This window comes from Aquarana catesbeiana, linkage group LG09 (assembly GCF_042186555.1).
Source record: "Aquarana catesbeiana isolate 2022-GZ linkage group LG09, ASM4218655v1, whole genome shotgun sequence".
NCBI classification, from domain to species: domain Eukaryota; kingdom Metazoa; phylum Chordata; class Amphibia; order Anura; family Ranidae; genus Aquarana; species Aquarana catesbeiana.
In genome coordinates this window covers 37,567,138-37,588,806 of record NC_133332.1, presented here as the reverse complement: position 1 = coordinate 37,588,806, position 21,669 = coordinate 37,567,138, and the positions used below count along the sequence as shown (strand labels likewise).

The 21,669-nt window shown below is 43.5% G+C and overlaps 1 protein-coding gene across 2 annotated transcripts in view; it reads left to right on the top strand.

Annotated features, from left to right (window-relative positions):
- The window catches only part of LOC141107520 (class I histocompatibility antigen, F10 alpha chain-like), a 215,687-nt gene that overhangs the window by 31,389 nt on the left and 162,629 nt on the right, over positions 1-21,669 (top strand). The window contains exon 1 of one of the 2 annotated variants that reach the window (XM_073598307.1): positions 220-367. The exons of the other annotated variant lie outside the window; for it this stretch is intronic. Coding sequence (XP_073454408.1) covers positions 313-367 — 55 coding nt within the window. The 5' untranslated portion in view covers positions 220-312. Of the gene's footprint in view, positions 1-219; positions 368-21,669 lie in introns of those variants that run through there. 2 annotated transcript variants of the gene reach the window in all.

Genomic DNA, 21,669 nt, shown 5'->3' with positions numbered 1-21,669 from the left:
CACATCTCCCCGCTGAGTGATCATGGCTCAGGATCTGGAATTCCCCCACCCTGAGCTCCTCTGTCATCTTGTTTGTTAAAAGCATTTTACTTTCACTTTATCCCATTTTATTCCTCAACTAGCCAACCTTTTCACACTGCCTCTGCCTAGCAACTGGTGATCATCTGTGTATGAATTTTTTCTATTGGATAGGAGATAATTACCATCCAATCAGCAGTGTCCTGTGTACAGAGTCCACGCCTCCTTCTGCACAGAATATAAGTAGAAGTGGGTGAGGCGACAGAATAGTTTGTGTTCCGTACAAAGAAGAGAATGAGGCTCTTTGTGGCTGCACTCCTCTGTGTGTCTGTCATCGGAGTCCATTCCGGTGAGTACAGTGCCGGTATATGGGGGGATGTGGAGGGTCTGTGTTATGTCGTGTATGAGTTATAATATCTCTATCTATCTATCTATCTATCTATCTATCTATCTATCTATCTATCTATCTATCTATCTATCTATCTATCTATCTATCTATCTATCTATCTATCTATCAGTACTGCACACACTGCTATACAAACACTTTTCAAATAATAGGTGACAAATGCAGAGCTTCCAGCGGTCCTTCATATGGGACTATATCTGGCCATAGACGGGGGACTTCTTTTTATTCAGCCAGCGGTCTGGACAAAATAAGAAACAACTGACAGATTCCTCCATCCACACAGGACATCGTATTCTGACAGCGAGACTCCCCACTGACAGGACATCGATCAACAAATGTTCTTCAACTTGTTTGTTTGACAAAAGTTGATCAAATGATCACATTCTGTTGAACTGGGACGTCCACACACTGATCGAAATGTGAGAGATCGCTGATAAACCAGATGAATTTCCATTTGTCTCTGGTCAGCTTTATCTCCTCGGTCCTCCTTTCCTACTCAATGTGTCCTCTATGTGGTCTGATGTACAAACCTCTAATAAAATGTACGATTTACCAATCAAATATGTAATAGTGCACTAAACATTCCATACAACCTTTAAATGTCCACATTTTTAAAAAATAGTATAAAAATGGAAAGTAGTGATGAAAAGTAGGACTTGTTGGTTTAACCCAGTGCTCTCCAACCTGCAGACCTTTGCTAGATTTTATCCGGCCCTGGGGGGACTATTCATCCTAATGATATGAGGCATTATTCCTTCCACTGACACCAACAATGGAGTACTATCCCCCCAATACCAATGATTGGGCATTACTCCTGCTGACCACCAACACCGAGGCCATGTTTATTCTCATTGATGCTGGGCCCGGGACATTTTTTACCCTCAATGGCCACAATCCGACCCCTAAAATCTGAAGGACAGTAAACTGGCTCTTTGTTTGAAATTTAGGAGTTTGGCTGAGCGACCCTTGGTGTGATACGACACCTCATCCCAGTAGTTTGAAAATCAGTTTGGGGGGGGGAAATAGGGATTATGGCGGTGCCAAGAGAAACAAAATACAATGCTTAAGAATAAAAAATTCTATTTATTTAACAAGATTCAATAAAATTTAGACATAACAATCACATAGACGAGGTGTGCAAAGAAATTCTAAAATCAATTCTGTAGCAAAAAATATATATTTCACACCACTTGGCCTGATGATTGTGACGGCCAGTTCTGTGAATAGGTATTCACAGAACAAGGAGAACTATGCCCCGCCACCCAGAAAGGTCTCCAGAAGCCCTCCCGCACACTACAGGTGCCAAAATGCCCCAAAACAGGCTATCTATAAGATGGATTACCTGCAGTTCACCAGGGATAGATGCTACGTGCCTCCGAAGCATAGCCTCAGAAATAGAGATCAAAGTAGGTAGCTGCAGGGGACAATAAGAGAGACCTGACGGAGAATATGCCTAAAGAAATATATACAGGCAAAGTTACGTATATGTAAGTGGACCTAAGGACCATATATCAGTTAAAGTAGGAGGTTTCAAATTGGACTAACATAGTCTCTAATTTTACTTACACGTAAAATATTCAAATTGGAGAACAGGACCTCGGAGAACAGCCAGTATTGGGAGTAGTTCAATTATAGGATGAAAAGTGTCACTGAAATGGTTAAGAAGGGGGGGGGGGGAGGAGAAATAAATAGAGGAAGAAAAAAAAAAAAAAGGGGGGAGCATTTATCTGCCAGGTAATACTATCCAAAAATTGTAAATAAGCAACGGTAGTTGCAATACAAATGAAGACAAATCAAAATATAAATAGATTTACACTCACCAATAGTGTAATCTAGAGTGGGAGGCTATGGCTGGGAAAGCCAATCTGCAGCCAATAGAAACGCCAATTAAAACAAGCTGGGGGATAAAAGTATACACTGTCAGCTCAATACCAGCCCTATACGAAGGAGAGTGAAGGGGAGCGGTCAACAAAGCAAAGAAGTACTTACCCGATCGTGCTACGGTTCGTGTGACCGAGTCCTGTGGTTCCCTGGTGTGTCTAATGGCCTGGGATGCTGGCGCTCTTATATCCCCCTCACACGAGCGGCGTCTTACGTCACCGCACGCGTGAGCAGGATGAAGGGGCCACTGCGCATGCGCCGCCCGCTGTCCATCCGGTCCTACAAGGTCCAGAAGGCACAGCGGTGGTGTCCATGGTGATGTGAAGATACATCACGGGCACTGCGCAGTATACAAATGCCGCAATAGGCAGCAAGATACCTGGAAGAGGGAGGATTAAACCAATGCGCAGTGGCAGAGGCGGGCAAAGGACGAACCAATGCCCTTGGGTGTCCATACAGCTGGGATGTATCTCATATAAAAGGGCTAATAACACCAGAAACAGCACCAATACCATCCTGGGATACAGGGACCCATGGACAGTTGGCCGCAACGGGTGACAGTCTAGAAAAGGGGCAGAAAGGCAACCATGAGGGCGGGGCGCAACTGGGACATAGTAGGATAGAGGAGTCAATAGGAACAGACCGGGGACGATTGGATAATAGGGAGAAATAGGGGAAGCGCCTGCACACAAGGCTGGAAAGGTGAAGGGAAGAGAAGGATACGGAAATGCACATAGTCCCCGGCATGTACCCACACAGGTCGCCTAGACAGCTCGCAAATTAACACACATGTAAATGACAAAATAATATAAGCAGCATAAAGAACAGCTAGTGATATGACAACATGGAACGATCTGTACATAAGTGAAACAACTAAGGGTATCCCAATGGTACTAGATAAATCAATCTGTTTGAATTAAGTTGAGTAGTATCAAAAGGGAAAATATAGATGGGGAGGGGGACAAAGGATGCCATATCTTGATCCGTCAGGACCGATCTCTAAGGTGGGAAGGAGCTACCTGGGGAGGAATATACAACGTATAAAATCAAATAATGTAAATAAATATAATTATGATGTAGAAAAAGGTCATGATTTTAAGGTGGGCTGTGTTATTCCCATTTGGGAGGGGAAAAAAAAAAGGGGGAGGGGAAGGGGGGGGAGGAAGGAATGGGGAGAAAAACAGCCAACCTACAAAAATGGCTTAAAACTGATGCCTTCGTTGAGCCCTGGGTGTCTGGTGGCATCCAAGGTATGTATCCACTTAGTTTCCAATTGGAGTAATTTTTGATCAATGTCTCCACCCCTAACATGTGTAGGGATATGTTCCAATGCTGTAAATCCCACAACATGGGGATTAAAGTCATGGTGTACTGCTATATGTCGGTTGATAGATGTAGAAACTTTACCTTTGTAAAAAGGTTTGATGTGATAACGAATCCTGACACAGAACTGACGTTTAGTTTTGCCGACATAGTAACTGCCACAAATACAAGTAGCAAGATAAACTATGCCCGTGGTTTGGCAAGTGACTTTATGTTTGATTTTGTGTCTTTGGCCATTCGGAAGCGGTTTTTCACGTACATCGTAGATGAACTCACATATATCACAGTGACCGCATGGAAATGTGCCAATCACTGATGAAGAAAATTCTAGTTTGGGTGCATGGTGGCTCACTATGACTTTATCCCGTAACGAGGGGGAACGACGGTAGGTAATTTGAGGTTGAGATTGAATATATTTTTTAACAGTATGGTCCGCTGTAAGGAGGGGCCAGTATTGTTAAAGAATATTCCTCACCTCATTATGATGTTGGGAAAATTGAGTAATAAGTCGGACCGGCTGAAAAGTGTCCTTCTTCTTGATAGTATACAACAATTTTTTCCGATCTAGTTTTTTAACTTTGTTGAAAGCCTGTTTCAACAATTTCTGACTGTAACCTCTTCTTTTTAATCTTTCGTACAGGTCCTGTGCGGCCACGAGAAAGTCCTTCTCGTCCGTGCAGTTTTGTTTAATCCATAGATATTGACTATAGGGGATACTATTTAGCAATGGTTTAGGATGAGCACTGTTAGCATGCAGGATAGTATTCCCTGACGTTTTCTTACGGTACAGGGATGAGGAGATGTTTCCATTAGAATCAACTCGTATTTCCAGATCAAGAAAGGTAATTCTTGTCTGGCTACACTCCATTTAAACTTGAGATTATATTATAATTATTATATAATATATAATAATTATTATATTATAATTATTATATTATAATCTCAAGTTTACAATGGAGTGTAGCCAGACAAGAATTACCTTTCTTGATCTGGAAATACGAGTTGATTCTAATAGAAACATCTCCTCATCCCTGTATCGTAAGAAAACGTCAGGGAATACTATCCTGCATGCTAACAGTGCTCATCCTAAACCATTGCTAAATAGTATCCCCTATAGTCAATATCTACGGATTAAACGAAACTGCACGGACGAGAAGGACTTTCTCGTGGCCGCACAGGACCTGTACGAAAGATTAAAAAGAAGAGGTTACAGTCAGAAATTGTTGAAACAGGCTTTCAACAAAGTTAAAAAACTAGATCGGAAAAAATTGTTGTATACTATCAAGAAGAAGGACACTTTTCAGCCGGTCCGATTTATTACTCAATTTTCCCAACATCATAATGAGGTGAGGAATATTCTTCAACAATACTGGCCCCTCCTTACAGCGGACCATACTGTTAAAAAATATATTCAATCTCAACCTCAAATTACCTACCGTCGTTCCCCCTCGTTACGGGATAAAGTCATAGTGAGCCACCATGCACCCAAACCAGAATTTTCTTCATCAGTGATTGGCACATTTCCATGCGGTCACTGTGATATATGTGAGTTCATCTACGATGTACGCGAAAAACCGCTTCCGAATGGCCAAAGACACAAAATCAAACATAAAGTCACTTGCCAAACCACGGGTATAGTTTATCTTGCTACTTGTATTTGTGGCAGTTACTATGTCGGCAAAACTAAACGTCAGTTCTGTGTCAGGATTCGTGATCACATCAAACCTTTATACAAAGGTAAAGTTTCTACATCTATCAACCGACATATAGCAGTACACCATGACTTTAATCCCCATGTTGTGGGATTTACAGCATTGGAACATATCCCTACACATGTTAGGGGTGGAGACATTGATCAAAAATTACTCCAATTGGAAACTAAGTGGATACATACCTTGGATGCCACCAGACACCCAGGGCTCAACGAAGGCATCAGTTTTAAGCCATTTTTGTAGGTTGGCTGTTTTTCTCCCCATTCCTTCCTTTCCCCCCCCCCTTTTTTTCCCCTCCCAAATGGGATTAACACAGCCCACCTTAAAATCATGACCTTTTTCTACATCATAATTATATTTATTTACATTATTTGCTTTTATACGTTGTATATTCCTCCCCAGGTAGCTCCTTCCCACCTTAGAGATCGGTCCTGACGGATCAAGATATGGCATCCTTTGTCCCCCTCCCCATCTATATTTTCCCTTTTGATACTACTCAACTTAATTTAAACAGATTGATTTATCTAGTACCATTGGGATACCCTTAGTTGTTTCACTTATGTACAGATCGTTCCATGTTGTCATATCACTAGCTGTTCTTTATGCTGCTTATATTATTTTGTCATTTACATGTGTGTTAATTTGCGAGCTGTCTAGGCGACCTGTGTGGGTACATGCCGGGGACTATGTGCGTTTCCGTATCCTTCTCTTCCCTTCACCTTTCCAGCCTTGTGTGCAGGCGCTTCCCCTATTTCTCCCTATTGTCCAATCGTCCCCGGTCTGTTCCTATTGACTCCTCTATCCTACTATGTCCCAGTTGCGCCCCGCCCTCATGGTTGCCTTTCTGCCCCTTTTCTAGACTGTCACCCGTTGCGGCCAACTGTCCATGGGTCCCTGTATCCCAGGATGGTATTGGTGCTGTTTCTGGTGTTATTAGCCCTTTTATATGAGATACATCCCAGCTGTATGGACACCCAAGGGCATTGGTTCGTCCTTTGCCCGCCTCTGCCACTGCGCATTGGTTTAATCCTCCCTCTTCCAGGTATCTTGCTGCCTATTGCGGCATTTGTATACTGCGCAGTGCCCGTGATGTATCTTCACATCACCATGGACACCACCGCTGTGCCTTCTGGACCTTGTAGGACCGGATGGACAGCGGGCGGCGCATGCGCAGTGGCCCCTTTGTCCTGCTCACGCGCGCGGTGACGTCAGATGCCGCTCGTGTGAGGGGGACATAAGAGCGCCGGCATCCCAGGCCATTAGACACGCCAGGGAACCACAGGACTCGGTCACACGAACCGTAGCACGATCGGGTAAGTACTTCTTTGCTTTGTTGACTGCTCCCCTTCACTCTCCTTCATATTGGGCTGCTATTGAGCTGACAGTGTATACTTTTATCCCCCAGCTTGTTTTAATTGGCGTTTCTATTGGCTGCAGATTGGCTTTCCCAGCCATAGCCTCCCACTCTAGATTACACTATTGGTGAGTGTAAATCTATTTATATTTTGATTTGTCTTCATTTGTATTGCAACTACCGTTGCTTATTTACAATTTTTGGATAGTATTACCTGGCACATAAATGCTCCCCCTTTTTTTTTTTTTTTCTTCCTCTATTTATTTCTCCCCCCCCCCCCTTCTTAACCATTTCAGTGACACTTTTCATCCTATAATTGAACTACTCCCAATACTGGCTGTTCTCCGAGGTCCTGTTCTCCAATTTGAATATTTTACGTGTAAGTAAAATTAGAGACTATGTTAGTCCAATTTGAAACCTCCTACTTTAACTGATATATGGTCCTTAGGCCCACTTACATATACGTAACTTTGCCTGTATATATTTCTTTAGGCATATTCTCCGTCAGGTCTCTCTTATTGTCCCCTGCAGCTACCTACTTTGATCGCTATTTCTGAGGCTATGCTTCGGAGGCACGTAGCATCTATCCCTGGTGAACTGCAGGTAATCCATCTTATAGATAGCCTGTTTTGGGGCATTTTGGCACCTGTAGTGTGTGGGAGGGCTTCTGGAGACCTTTCTGGGTGGCGGGGCATAGTTCTCCTTGACGGCTCGCAAACATATGGTGATATGTGTATATATATACTAATTTGTATCTTAACATATCAACTGCTTCTAAACATCCATTGACTGCTATATCTTTCTTTATAGAAAACTCTGTAGCTATTTAGGTATCAAACAACTGTCCTTGAAGAAGCCGAAACCGGCGAAACATGTCGGACATCTGAATACCTATTCACAGAACTGGCCGTCACAATCATCAGGCCAAGTGGTGTGAAATATACATTTTTTGCTACAGAATTGATTTTAGAATTTCTTTGCACACCTTGTCTATGTGATTGTTATGTCTAAATTTTATTGAATCTTGTTAAATAAATAGAATTTTTTATTCTTAAGCATTGTATTTTGTTTCTCTTGGCACCGCCATAATCCCTATTTCCCCCCCCCCCCCCCAAACTGATTTTCTTTGTTTGAAATGTTTGGAGACAATCATTTTATGTTTGAGTATTAATACTTTGTGGCTCATGTAAATGGGTGCATGACTGTAGTGTGCTCTTTATCTATGAGTTTTTTTTAAGTCTCCATTAACACCTATGTGATAATGCACTATTAGATAAATCCCATTATAGGTTATAGGTCTTGCTTGTATTTATGTAATGGGCTTCTATGCAACTTGAATAAAGGAGCAGGCTCTTTGTTTGGTGTGACATTTGTGGCCCCATAGACTATGGACACAGATGAAAATACAGACACAGGTGAGTCCAGTCTAAAGCTGTCCTTCCTCATCACAGAGATTTAGGAGGCAGAACACAAATATGAGTTTATGGTGATTCTACCTATTAGGACTTCTTAGATCAGATTGTTTATATATAAAAAGTCTCTGATCATTCTATGTATGATCGTCTCTAGTCCAGTTTAGATATTTGTTCATCTTGAATTAAATGAAGTCCTTCATATGAATATAACGAGGGAACCATTTTGTTGATCGTGTAAAAACAGTTTGGATTTTACTCAGACTGAGATGTGGTTGAATTTATCAGTGAGAGCTGTGGGGGGTTATTGGGGATTGAGATTTAAAGGCTGTTCATTTAGTTTTGGGTGGGGAGGGATTAGAACATTTTGAGGTATTTATTGTTTTCTATGACCCCATTGGGGTGATTTCTCCTCACTCTCTGTACTGCAGACACTGGGACGGGGATGGGCGTCTCTGTACAGGAAGACCAGGGATTTTTTCAGCGGGAATGCAGTGCTAAATGTATGTAATGGCAATGGGTGCTGGAGAGTCTATTGATGCTGGCTACTGGGGGATCTATTGTTGCTGGGGGGGCTCTATTGTTTGGGGATCTAATGTTGCTGGTAGGGTCTGTTTTTGCTGGTGGGTGATATATTATTGCATGGGGTCTTATGTTGCTGGGGGATCAATTGTTCCTGGTAGGGATCTACTATTGAGGGGGGAATCTACTTATGCAGTCTGCTGGGAGATCTATTGTTGTGTACTGTTGATGGGGGTCTATTGTTGCATGGGGGTCTATTGTTGCTGGGGGTGTGTTATGTTGTTGGGCGGGTTGTTGCTGGGAGGGATTTACTGTTGAGGGAGGAGTCTACTTATGCAGGCTGCTGGGGATCTATTGTTGCTGTGGGGCTATATTGTTGCTGAGGCTCCAGTGTTGAGGGAATCTATTGTGTCTGGAGGGATCTGTTGCTGATGGGGGATGTTTGTTGTGGGGGGTCTATTGTTTCTGAGTTCAGGAGATCTATTGTACTGCTTTTCTTGTTATCATTAACACATTCCTACAAATGACCATAATACTTGATTCTGTATTCTCTATAAAGGGTGGTACTGGGAGGTGAGTAGGGAGTAGAGCCAAGGGACAATACTCGGAGGTGGGTAAGGGATGGAGACAAGGGGTGACTTGGAAGGGGGAGTACCTTCACCTATTCTCTGAGAAAAAAAGCCCTAAAAGAAGACACAGTGCTTAGAACCGTCCCCAATATATCTAAACCAACAACAAAGCTTTGTCTAGATTAAACATTTAAATTTATTTTGGTTTTATAAAAAAAAAATCTCTAAATAACTAAAAAAAAAGCTCTGATCTCTGTGGGAGAACACTCTTATGCCGCGTACACACGGTCAGACTGTTCAGCTACAAAAGTCCGACAGACTTTCAACTGACTTTTGGCGGACTTTCTAACGAACGGACTTGCCTACACACGATCACACCAAAGTCCGACGGATTTGTACGTGATGAGGTACACTGGACTAAAATAAGGAAGTTGATAGCCAGTAGCCAATAGCTGCCCTAGAGTGGGTTTTTGTCCGTCAGACTAGCACACAGACGAGCGGATTTCTGGGTCCAGCGGAGTTACGACGTAAAGATGTGAAGCAAGGTCCAAATCTAAAGTCTGTCAGATTTGCGACTGGAAAAGTCCGCTGAAGGTTCGGTGAAGCACACACATGATCAGATTGTTCGCCGGATTTGGTCCGTCGGCGTCTGTCAGACAGGTCCGGTCAAAAGTCCGACCGTGTGTACGCGGCATAATAATTCATTTCAGGCTCCTAATCTCACACTAGCTGCAGAATTAGTATAACTGTCACTTTATCTCATGGATGTCACTTCATCACTGAATGAAATAATGGAGGACAGAAATCACCAGTGAGAAAGAAGCAATGGAGCGACATTGTACTGGTTCAGGTAACGCCATAGAAGGTAAATTGATGCTTAACGATTGTTTTATAGGCGGGTTGTGAAAAGCTTCAGAATAACTAGTGTGACGTGGTCTTCAGGTTCTATATATGTTTATATATATATATATATATATATATATACTTTTTTTAATATATATATATATTTATGTGTACATAGAAACCTACACCATTTAGTTCAGTGCATTAAAATTCCTGCCAAGGCTCCATGCACACTGGCCTTAAAAAAAAATGTCTGTTCTCTTTGGAGTAAAATCCGCTCATATAGAGCATTTTTTGTACAAAGTTTAGACGAGTTTAGGAGAGTTTTAAGGTTTTTTCTCCCTCCAAGCTCCAATCAGAAACACGAACTGGAAGGGTTTTTTTCTGCCTCTAAACATTAAACTCAAAATATGCCTCTTAACGTCCTAATGTGTATGGACACATAGGATAACCTTGAGCTGCTTCTATAGGCAGAACATAAAACCCCTTTAGAAGCAACGTTTTTTTAAGCCAGTGTGCATGTATCTTATGCCCCGTACACACGATCTGACTTTCCGCCAACAAAACCGTGGATTTTTGTCCGAAGGTTGTTGGCTCAAACTTCTCTTGGATACACACGGTCACACAAATGTTGGCCAACAATTACGAACGTAGTGACGTACTTCATATTTTTTCAGCTCTTTAGCGCCACCCTTTGGGCTCCTTCTGCTAATTTCTTGTTAGTAGAAGTTCCGTGAGTGTTGATTCGCGCTTTTCATTTTTTTTAATGCACAATAAAAAAAATTGTATAGAATAATAGTTGTGTTTTACTTCAAATGACAGTTTGGGAGTAGGCAGGTATATTTAAAAAAATACAATATAAAATTGACAAGGGACTACGGGATAATGGTGTTGTGGTAACTTGCCCAAAAGAAAAAAAGAATATTATTCTTGATATCACTAGAAAAAAAAAGCCTTTGAAAATTTGTTTGCAATAACTCCATCAGTATCACCAGCAAAGCAGCTTCATTATTATCCCATTAAAGAAGAAGAGAATTGTGCGCTGCATTTCAAGATTTCATATTTTGCCACATCACAAATTTTAATTCTCCATTACTAACGCTAGTTTACAAGACCCACCACTTCTGGCTCATCCTTGCTTCCGAGCATGCATGGACTTTTGTTCGACAGACTTGTGTACACAAGCTTGGAAAATCCGACAACACACATTTGTTGGTGGAAAATTTGAGAACCTGCTAGCCAACATTTGTTGGCGGAAAGTCCCACAACAAATGTCCGATGGAGCATACACGCGCTCTTTACCGAGATCGGCTGACACACCGCTACACCGATCTCAGTAAAGAGCCTCCAACGGAGGCTCTTTACCACATGATCAGCCGTGTCCAATCACGGCTGATCACTATGTAAACAGGAAAAGGCATGGATCAGCTTTTCCTCACTCGTGTCTGACAGACGCGAGTAGAGGAGAGACGATCGGTGGCTCTCCTGACAGGGGGGGTCTGCGCTAATTGTTTATCAGCGCAGCCCCCCCTTGGATGTCCACACTGGACCACCAGGGAAGCCGTCAGGACCACAGGGAAGGGGGCAACATGTGGATGGCCAGGTTTGTACCCCATGGCCATCCACATGTGCAAATGAGTGCCCAATCTGTGCCAATCAGTGCCCACAAATGGGCACTGACTGGCACCATCATATAACAAATTACATCAGTGATGCCCAGCAATGCCACCCATCAGTGTCATTAGTGCCACCCATCAGTGTCCATGAGTGCCCATCAGTGCTGCCTATGAGTGCCCATCAGTGCCACCTATGAGTGCCCATCAGTGCCGCATACCAGTGCCACCTATCAGTGCTGCCTATCAGTGCTCATCATCAGTGCCCATCAGTGCCACCTCATCGGTGCCTATCAAATTGCTGCAGCGCTGAAAGCTGAAAATTGGCCTGGGCAGGAAGGTGTCTAAGTACCTGGTATTGAAGTGGTTAAACCATTTATTAGAAAATAGACATAGTTAAAAACAGTTGGTACAGAGGTACATACACTGTGCACATAGAGGTCCTAATACAAGAAAACTTGGATGTATATCCTGACGGAGTCCTCTACATGTTTTGCAATATCCACCGCTGCTTCAGGAGGGGTCAGTCAAAAACATCTACAAAAAAGTTTCATAGTTGAACAGTTATACAAATTTCAAGATTAGTAAGTCTGAGTGTAACAGACACTTGGGTAACAATACATAGTAGATTAATTTTGGAGAATCTATAGTATTATAAGTAGCTTACTGAAGATGGACCTAGAGGCACCCCGCAGTACCAAGAGAGGCACCCGATAAGGGGTAGTCCCCCCGGGGCGGACACGGGAGACGCTAATCTTGAAATTTGTATAACTGTTCAACTATGAAACTTTTTTTACTCTTGTAGATGTTTTTGACTGCCCCCTCCTGAAGAAGCGGTGGATACTGCGAAACATGTAGAGGATTCCGTCAGGATATACATCCAAATTTTCTTGTACGAGGACCTACGTGTCCATTACCTGTTTTCATTATCGTGCACGGTACTATGTGCACAGTGTATGTACCTCTGTACCAACTGTTTTTAACTCTGTCTATTTTCTAATAAATTGTTTAAATTTTCTTTTTAATTGGTTCAATCCATGGGTACAGAGATAGTCCTCGACTTTTTTAGTGCTATAGAGTATGTTTGGAGCAGCTCCAGGCATTTTTCCACTTTCCAATATCCATAATTAAGGATTATGGTACCCACCCCTATCCCTATATTACCTTGAATGAGGCTCTATTTACAACTGTGATTTTATTCTCTAGGGTCTCTGCTAAAAAAAAAAAAAAATTATATATATGTTTAGGGGTTCTAAGTAATTTTCTAGCAAAAAATGCTGATTTTAACTTGTAAGCAACAAGTGTCAGAAAAAGGTTTAGTCTTTAAGAGGTTAAACTTCCCTCGTTTACAGACCGAAGGTCATCCCTATGATCTAAGAATGAAATGTTACAATGTTTCTCTTTATCTCTGCCTTAGCATGTTGTGATAAAATTGGCAGGTTGCCTGTTTTCTGTTTTTTTTTTTTTTTACAGCTGTCAGCTTGAGCAGAGAACCCTCTGCACTGAATAGAGGAAATTCTTTAACCTCCCTGACGGTTTTCCCGAGTGTGGCTCGGGGTTAAATTTCAGCACCATTAGCGGTAACCCCGAGCCACACTCGGGATTACATTGCAGGATCCTGGTGCGGTGTTACTTACCTTGTCCCCGGGATCCTGTGATGTCCCCTGCTGTGTCTGTGGGCTCTGTCTCCTCCGAAGCCTCTCTACCGGGCTCCGTTCCCTGTGAGCGTCGTGACGCACAGGGGCGGAGCCTGGCGGCAAATTAAAAAAAACTTAATAATCATAACACATACAGTACTGTATGAAATTATTTCACATCCCTTTTGTCCCCAGTGCTTTGTCCAATACCCTGCATGCAGTTTTATATTATATATACTGTTCTTTCTGCCTGGAAACTTGAGATTGTCCATAGCAACCAAAAAGTGTCCCTTTATGTCAAAAAGTGGCTTTAGACCAGCTAGAAAACAGCGATAGTAAATTAGAACACTTGCCGAATTGAGCGATAGTGAATCGTGGGGAAATGTATTTTATTATTATTATATTATTATTTGTTTTTATCATTTATATTTATTTATTATATTAGAATTTATGTTTTTGTGTTTCAAACTTCATCATACCCGGGATATCTACTAGACTCTTGGTGGACAGATTTAAGTGTGTTATTGTTAACCTCCCTGACGGTATGATTATTTCAGATTTTAGGTGCTAAAAGCGGTACAATTATTTTGCATGGAAATTTGGCGTTTTATATTGTAGGTCTGTAATTCTTAACAATAACACACTTGAATCTGTCCAAACAAGAGTCTAGTAGATATAAATAATTAAAAAAAAAAAAAATAATAATAATAATAAAATACATTTCCCCATGATTCACTATCGCTCAATTCTGCAAGTGTTCTAATTTACTATCACTGTTTTCTAGCTGGTCTAAAGCCACTTTTGATGTAAAGGGACACTTTTTGGTTGCTATGGACAATCTCCAGTTTCCAGGCAGAAAGAACAGTATATATCATATAAAACTGCATGCAGGGCATAGGACAAAACACTGGGGACAAAAGGGATGTGAAATAATTTCATACAGTACTGTATCTGTAAGATTACAGTACTGTATCAGTTATGATTTTTACATTTTTTTTTTAATTTGCCGCCAGGCTCCGCCCCCATGCGTCGCGACGCTCGCAGGGAACGGAGCCTGGCACAGAGAGGCTTCGGGCAGAGGACGGAGCCCACGGACACTGCGGGGGACATCGCAGGATCCCGGGGACAAGGTAAGTGTACCGCTCCAGGATCCTGCAATGTAATCCCGAGTGTGGCTCAGGGTTACCGCTAATGGTGCTGAATTTTAACCCCCGAGCCACACTCGGGAATACCGCCAGGGAGGCTACGAATTACAGGCCTACAATATAAAATGCCAAATTTCCATGCAAAATAATTGTACCGCTTCACCTAAAATCCGAAATAATCATACCACCAGGGAGGTTAAAGATTAATCGTCCAGCTCTAAGGCTGGATTCTCACCTATGCATTTTTAGTGCTTTTTGTATTTTGCAGATTTGAACTACAGTCCATTTAACATGGTTTCCTATGGAACACGTTCTGTAGTGCAAATCTGCAAAATGCAAAAAGCACTAAAAATGCATCGGTGTGAATCCAGCCTGATAGTTATACTATTTACTCCCTCTTTAAAGCAGAAAAAAGCTGTATCTGAGCACCACAAACTGATAATGCTATTTAATTCATTTTAATATTCACAGCAAACTCCCCCCATCCATCCATGTCTCCATTATTCATTTTTTTTTCCATAGTTATTTTGAGTAAGGGCAGATGATTTACGTAGCATATACTTCCTGGAATTCATCTGCCCTTAGCTTGGGAGTGCAGGCAGGAGGGTGTGGTTAGCCGAGTAAGTCCCTCCTTCCCCTCCTCCAGATGAAAGGGAAAAAAGTCCATGAAGACTCCTGGGATGTATGACATCATTTTGACCTAGGCCAGAAACCAGGAAGCAACTGAAGAAATGGGGAGGGGGAAAAAAGGTTAAAGCGGTTTGTAAACCCATTCAAGCAAGTTTCTGTAAAATGAACCAATGTAACCTATTGTACTGTGTGCTGTGTGTTTATGGCTTCCTACCTGCTTGCTTTCAGTTTAATCCTGTTTTCACTTCAATTACATCACCGGCGCATGTGCTGAATGAATGACTTGTATAGCGCTACCTATGCGAACTGAATCGCCTCAGGGCGCTTTTTGCTGTCAGTGTCCATCTGCAGTATAGCGCGGTCCTTGCCCCATGGGGTCCTGACACGCTTACAAACACATATTTGACCAATTTTTCGACAGGATCTAATTAACCTACCAGCATGTCTTTGGAGTGTGGGAGGAAACCGGAGTACCCGGAGGAAACCCATGCAGGCACAGGGAGAACATGCAAACTCCAGGCAGATGGTGTCATGATTGGGATTTGAACCAGCGACCCTTCTTACTGCTAGGTGAATGTGCTAACCACTACACCACTGTGCTGCCCATGTGCTGTTAATCCTATTTTTCCAGCAAGCTTTTCGCTCCATAAAAATGCTATGTATATGCGCCGTTTCCTTAGGTCGGCGTCAGCCCCGAGATCCTGCAACACTCCTTCCTCATTGAGAAGCTTGGCTTTGGGGAATAATGCACACGCGCGGGATTATGGCCACAGTGACAGAGTGAGAGCGGAAATACATTGCTGTTGAGACGTGGAAGACAGAAGTTATAATGTTGGCAGCTGCACACAAGCTGGAACGCTCAGAAAAAGTTTATTCTATCAAATAAGAAGGTTCTTTTTGCATACTGTATGCGGCGCATAGATTACAAACAGCACCATGAAGTTGCTTATTGCTGATTTGGAGTAACACTGTCTGAGTTTACTACTGCTTTAAAACATGTAAATATAATACACCTTCCTATTTACTAATGCTAGTATCATATAGTGAATGATGATTGAGACAGTTTAGTTCTGCTTTAAAGTGTATGATACCCTAAATACGGTATTTATTTGTTTCTATATGTGTGTTCACGTATGTGTACTTTATAAATCGGGGAAGGGGGGGGGCTATTTACTAAAGGCAAATCCACTGTGCACTGCAAGTACACTTGGAAGTGCAGTCGCTGTAGATCTGAGGGGGACATGCACGGAAAATAAAAACAGCATTTTTGCTTGCACATGATTGGATGATAGAAATCAGATCTTCCCCTCAGATCTACAGCGACTGCCCTCCGAAGTGCACTTGTAGTGCAAAATGGATTTTTCTTTAGTAAATCAACCCCATAGTCTCTTTCATTTTCATGTACTTCTTCAATCTGAAGTACCAGACTTCCATCTGCCAGTCAACATTCTTCCTTGTTATAAACTGACCCCACAAAGCCTAGAAGCTGATCTGTGTTAGTGTGGTCAGTTTGCATTCTTTAACTGGCCATTCAGAAGTACAGGACACTGTGCAGACCTCACAGCATTACTTTACAATTAGTGATGAGCTGAACACCCTTCTGTTTGGTTTGCAGCAGAACATGCGAACAGGCAAAAAATTTGGCAAGAACACACGAACACTGTTAAAGTCTATGGGACATGAACATGAATATTCAAAAGTGTTCATTTTAAAGGCTTATATGCAAGTTATTGTCATAAAAAGTGTTTGGGGATCTGGGTCCTGCCCCAGGGGACATGTATCAATGCAAAAAAAAGTTTTAAAAACAGACATTTTTTCGGGAGCAGTGATTTTAATAATGCTTAAAGTAAAACAATAAAAGTGAAATATTCCTTTATATTTCGTACCTGGGGGGTGTCTATAGTATGCCTGTAAAGAGGCGCATTTTTCCCTTGTTTAGAACAGTCCCTGCACAAAATGACATTTCTAAAGGAAAAAAGTAATTTAAAACTACTAGCGACTATAATGAATTGTCAGGTCCCAGCAATACAGATAAAAGTCATTGGAAAAAAACGGCATTGTAACGACACCCTGACTACGAAAGGGGTTAAAGTCGTTTAGGACATTCCCTTCCTGAACACCAAGGCAGCTACGGAACACTCCGATCAGCTGAACAAGAAACCCATATAAATAACTCTCCCCCCAAATACGAGACAAAGCTCTGTCTTGAGAGTCAACCAGGAATCAACTCATTTATTTTCACACATGGACACAACAGATAAAATAATTCAGAGACTCTTTCCCCCCACCTTTGGAAAAGAGGACGGGTTAAACTGTCCAATGACAATAGACACACAGGTCAGGTGTGTTCAAACTTCTCATCAGTACACAGTCTTATCAGCAGGGGGCTGCTGGAGGAATCCCCCCTCCCTCTATAGAGATAAACATCCCATGATCCAAGGCAGACAGACACAATAGAACATTGGAATACAGCCCCACCCCAAACCAGCACAGCAAACAGTATACAACAGCATGAGACAACACAATATATATAGACACAACATTGTGAAGCAGTCACTATCTATAATATGGCACATACGGGGTTCCCAGAGTTTTGTGTTTTGGGGGGGACATGGTCTTAAATTCAAAGTAATATTACTTCCAGGGTCCCCAGGCATACAGCTCACAACGAACACTGTTCCCCCAAATGCCAGGGCCCATAATCGGTCGGCAAGAGGCTGGCATTCAGTCCCCTCCAAAAGCCTCTGTCCCGGCTAGGTCAGTCACAGGCATGGGTCCACCCCTAGTCCATTACCAGGCCCTTTGAGTCTGGTATGAATATTAAGGGGAACCCCGACCCAAAAATTTTTTTAAAAATTGCGTGGGGGTCCCCCCAAATTCCATACGAGGCCCTTCAGGTCTGGTATTGATATTAAGGGGAACCCTGTGCCAATTTTTTTTTTACAAATGGTGTAGGGGTCCCCCTCCAAATCCATACCAGACCCTTAAGGTCTGGTATGGATTTTAAGGGGAACCCCGTGCCAAAAAAATCCATGCCAGACCCTTATCCGACCACTGCCTATAAGTGCCACCAATCAGTGCCCATTAGTGATGCCAGTCCATTCTGGCTATCAGTCCTGCCTATCAGTGCTGCCCATCAATGCCCATCACTGCTGTCCATCAATGCCCATCAGTGTCGTCCATCAGTGCCACCCATCAATGCCCATCAGTACTGCCTATCCGTGCTACCTATCAGTGTCCACCAGTACCGCCTATTAGTGCCCATCAGGGCCACCTATTAGTGCCACCTATCAGTGCTCATCAGTGTCACATATCAGTGACCAGTAGGGATGAGCTTCGTGTTCGAGTCGAACTCGAACATCAGCTGTTCGGTCGTTCGCCGAATTGCAAACGATATGGGCCGTTCGCGCTAAATTCGTGTGGCGCGTCACGGCCCATAATTCACTGCGGCATCGCAGTGCATTGCTTGCTGATGATTGGCCAATCACAGCGCCGCCTTAACAGAGAGCCGTAATTGGCCAAAGCCAAGGAGGCTTTGGCCAATTATGGCTCAGGGGATTTAGTACACGCCCCACACTATATAAGGCCGCCTGCACGGCGGCCCTGTGCAGTGTGTTCCGGTGTGCTTAGAGAGAGAGAGAGAGAGAGACAGTGTCATTTCATTTGAGTTAGCTAGATTAGGCAGGACAGTCAGTCAGCTGCACTTAAAGTGTATTGTGTATATATATGCATCCCAGGTGTTGCATATATATATATATATATATATATATATATATACACTGTATTCAGTTTAGCTAGATCCGTTCCTGTTATCTTCTAGACTATTTACAGTTAGTGCAGTGCGTCCTGCTCACAGTGTTCAGCTAGATCCGTTCCTGTTATCTTCTTACTGACAGGCAGGCTTGTCTTGTTACAGTAAATACAGCTACCTGAAGAAAATTGCTGGTGTTCTTTTGATCCTATTAGTACCACAGTCAGGCAGCTAGACTATTTACATTTAGTGCAGTGCGTCCTGCTCACAGTGTTCAGCTAGATCCGTTTCTGTTATCTTCTTACTGACAGGCAGGCTTGTCTTGTTACAGTAAATACAGCTACCTGAAGAAAATTGCTGGTGTTCTTTTGATCCTATTAGTACCACAGTCAGGCAGCTAGACTATTTACATTTAGTGCAGTGTGTCCTGCTCACAGTGTTCTGCAAAACCTACAAGTTAGTGGGGTGCGTCCTGCTCACAGTGTTCAGCTAGATCCGTTTCTGTTATCTTCTTACTGACAGGCAGGCTTGTCTTGTTACAGTAAATACAGCTACCTGAAGAAAATTGCTGGTGTTCTTTTGATCCTATTAGTACCACAGTCAGGCAGCTAGACTATTTACAGTTAGTGCAGTGAGTCCTGCTCACAGTGTTCTGCTAAACTTACAAGTTAGTGGGGTGCGTCCTGCTCACAGTGTTCAGCTAAACCTACAAGTTAGTGGGGTGCGTCCACCTCACAGTGTTCAGCTAAACCTACAAGCTAGTGGGGTGCATCCTGCTCACAGTGTTCAGCTAGATCCATTTCTGTTATCTTCTTACTGACAGGCAGGCTTGTCTTGTTACAGTAAATACAGCTACCTGAAGAAAATTGCTGGTGTTCTTTTGATCCTATTAGTACCACAGTCAGGCAGCTAGACTATTTACAGTTAGTGCAGTGCGTCCTGCTCACAGTGTTCAGCTAAACCTACAAGTTAGTGGGGTGCGTCCTGCTCACAGTGTTCAGCTAAAGCTACCTGTAGAAGGTTGGTGGTGTTTTCATACTACAGGCAGGCAGTTGATTTTGCTAGCTGCAGTATCAGTACATATATATATATATATATATATATATATATATGTATATATATATATATTTATATATCCCAGCTTAGTGCAGCTACAGGCCATTAGTATGTCTGGAAGGCCAAGAAGGAGAGGCAGACAGTCACAAGCCAATAAGAGAGGGCAAGCAGGCTCTGTGTCTAGTGCTGGTCGTGGAGACGGTGCATCCTCATCAGCACGTGGCCATGGGACACGCTTGGCCTTTTTTTCGGCAGCTGGCCATGTTGAGCCGCAACATGCGGAAGACTTGGTCGAGTGGATGACCAAGCCGTCCTCATCCTCCTCATCCTCTCTCACCCATGCCCAGGGTACTTTGTCTGGCAAAGCAGCGGCCTCTTCCCTTGGCTCAATGTCATCAGTGACTCCTTCCCTAACCCCACCATGTCCTCCTGAGGAGTCCCTCGAACTGTTTGACCACAGTGTTGGGTACATGCTCCCGGAGGATGCCCAGCGTTTGGAAGGCTCTGATGATGATACTGAGCTCGATGAAGGCAGTAACATGAGCATGGACAGAGGGGTGCCCAAGAAGGACAGCAATCTTGCAGTCATGCTCCCCCTGCTGCAGCATACTGCCAGGTTTGCTCCAGTGATGAGGAGGGAGGGGATGATGAGGTCACTGACTCAACGTGGGTGCCTGATAGGAGACAGGAGGAGGAGGAGGAGGAGGAGGCGGCACATCACCAACGAGGTAGGATGCCCTCCAGGGGCCAGCCTAAGGGCAGCACATTGACTGCATCACACCCCAAAGCTCCACATGTGCAGGGCGCTGCAGTCTCTGCGCGTTATTCAAAAAGTTCTTTGGTGTGGGCCTTTTTTGAGACGAGTGCATCAGATCGCACCGCTGCTATTTGCAACATATGTCTCAAGCGTATCTCACGTGGCCAAAATATCTCCCGCTTGGGTACCACATGCTTGACCAGACATATGTTGACCTGCCATGCAGTTCGTTGGCAAGCGTATCTAAAAGACCCACACCAAAGAACAAAGAGGACCTCTCCTTGCTCCTCATCAGCTGAGATTTCCAACCCCTCTAGACCTTCAGTCCTCTCTGAGACCTGCACTGAGAGGAATGAAGGTGTAGAATTAGGTGTGTCACAGCCAAGTACTTGTGGGCAATCTGCTTTTGGTACACCGACGTCAGATTGTACCAGGCAAATTTCCCTGCCCCAGCTGCTGCACCGCCAAAAGAAGTTTGCTCCCAGCCATCCACATGCCCAGCCGTTGAATGCTAGCTTGGCAAAATTGCTAGCACTTCAACTGCTGCCTTTTCAGTTGGTAGACTCTGCCCCTTTCCGTGAGTTTGTGGAATGTGCGGTTCCTCAGTGGCAGGTACCCAAACACCACTTTTTCTCACGGAAGGCGATTCCGGCTCTCTACCAGCATGTGGAAGGCAATGTCCATGCCTCGCTGGACAGGGCGGTCAGCGGTAAGGTGCATATTACCGCTGACTCATGGTCCAGCAGGCATGGACAGGGACATTACCTAAGTTTCACGGCGCATTGGGTGACTCTGCTGGCAGCTGGGAAGGATGCAGGACAAGGTGCAGTAGTGTTGGAGGTTGTTCCGCCACCACGCTTCCAAAATGCTAATGATTGTGACACACCTCTCTCCTCCACCCCCTCCTCTTCTTCTTCCTCCATGGCCTCTTCCTCGGAACCAGAGGTGCTCCGTAGTCATTCAAGGGGCTACGCAAGTACGCAGGCCAAAAGATGCCATGCGGTGCTTGAGCTGGTGTGCTTGGGGGACAGGAGCCACAC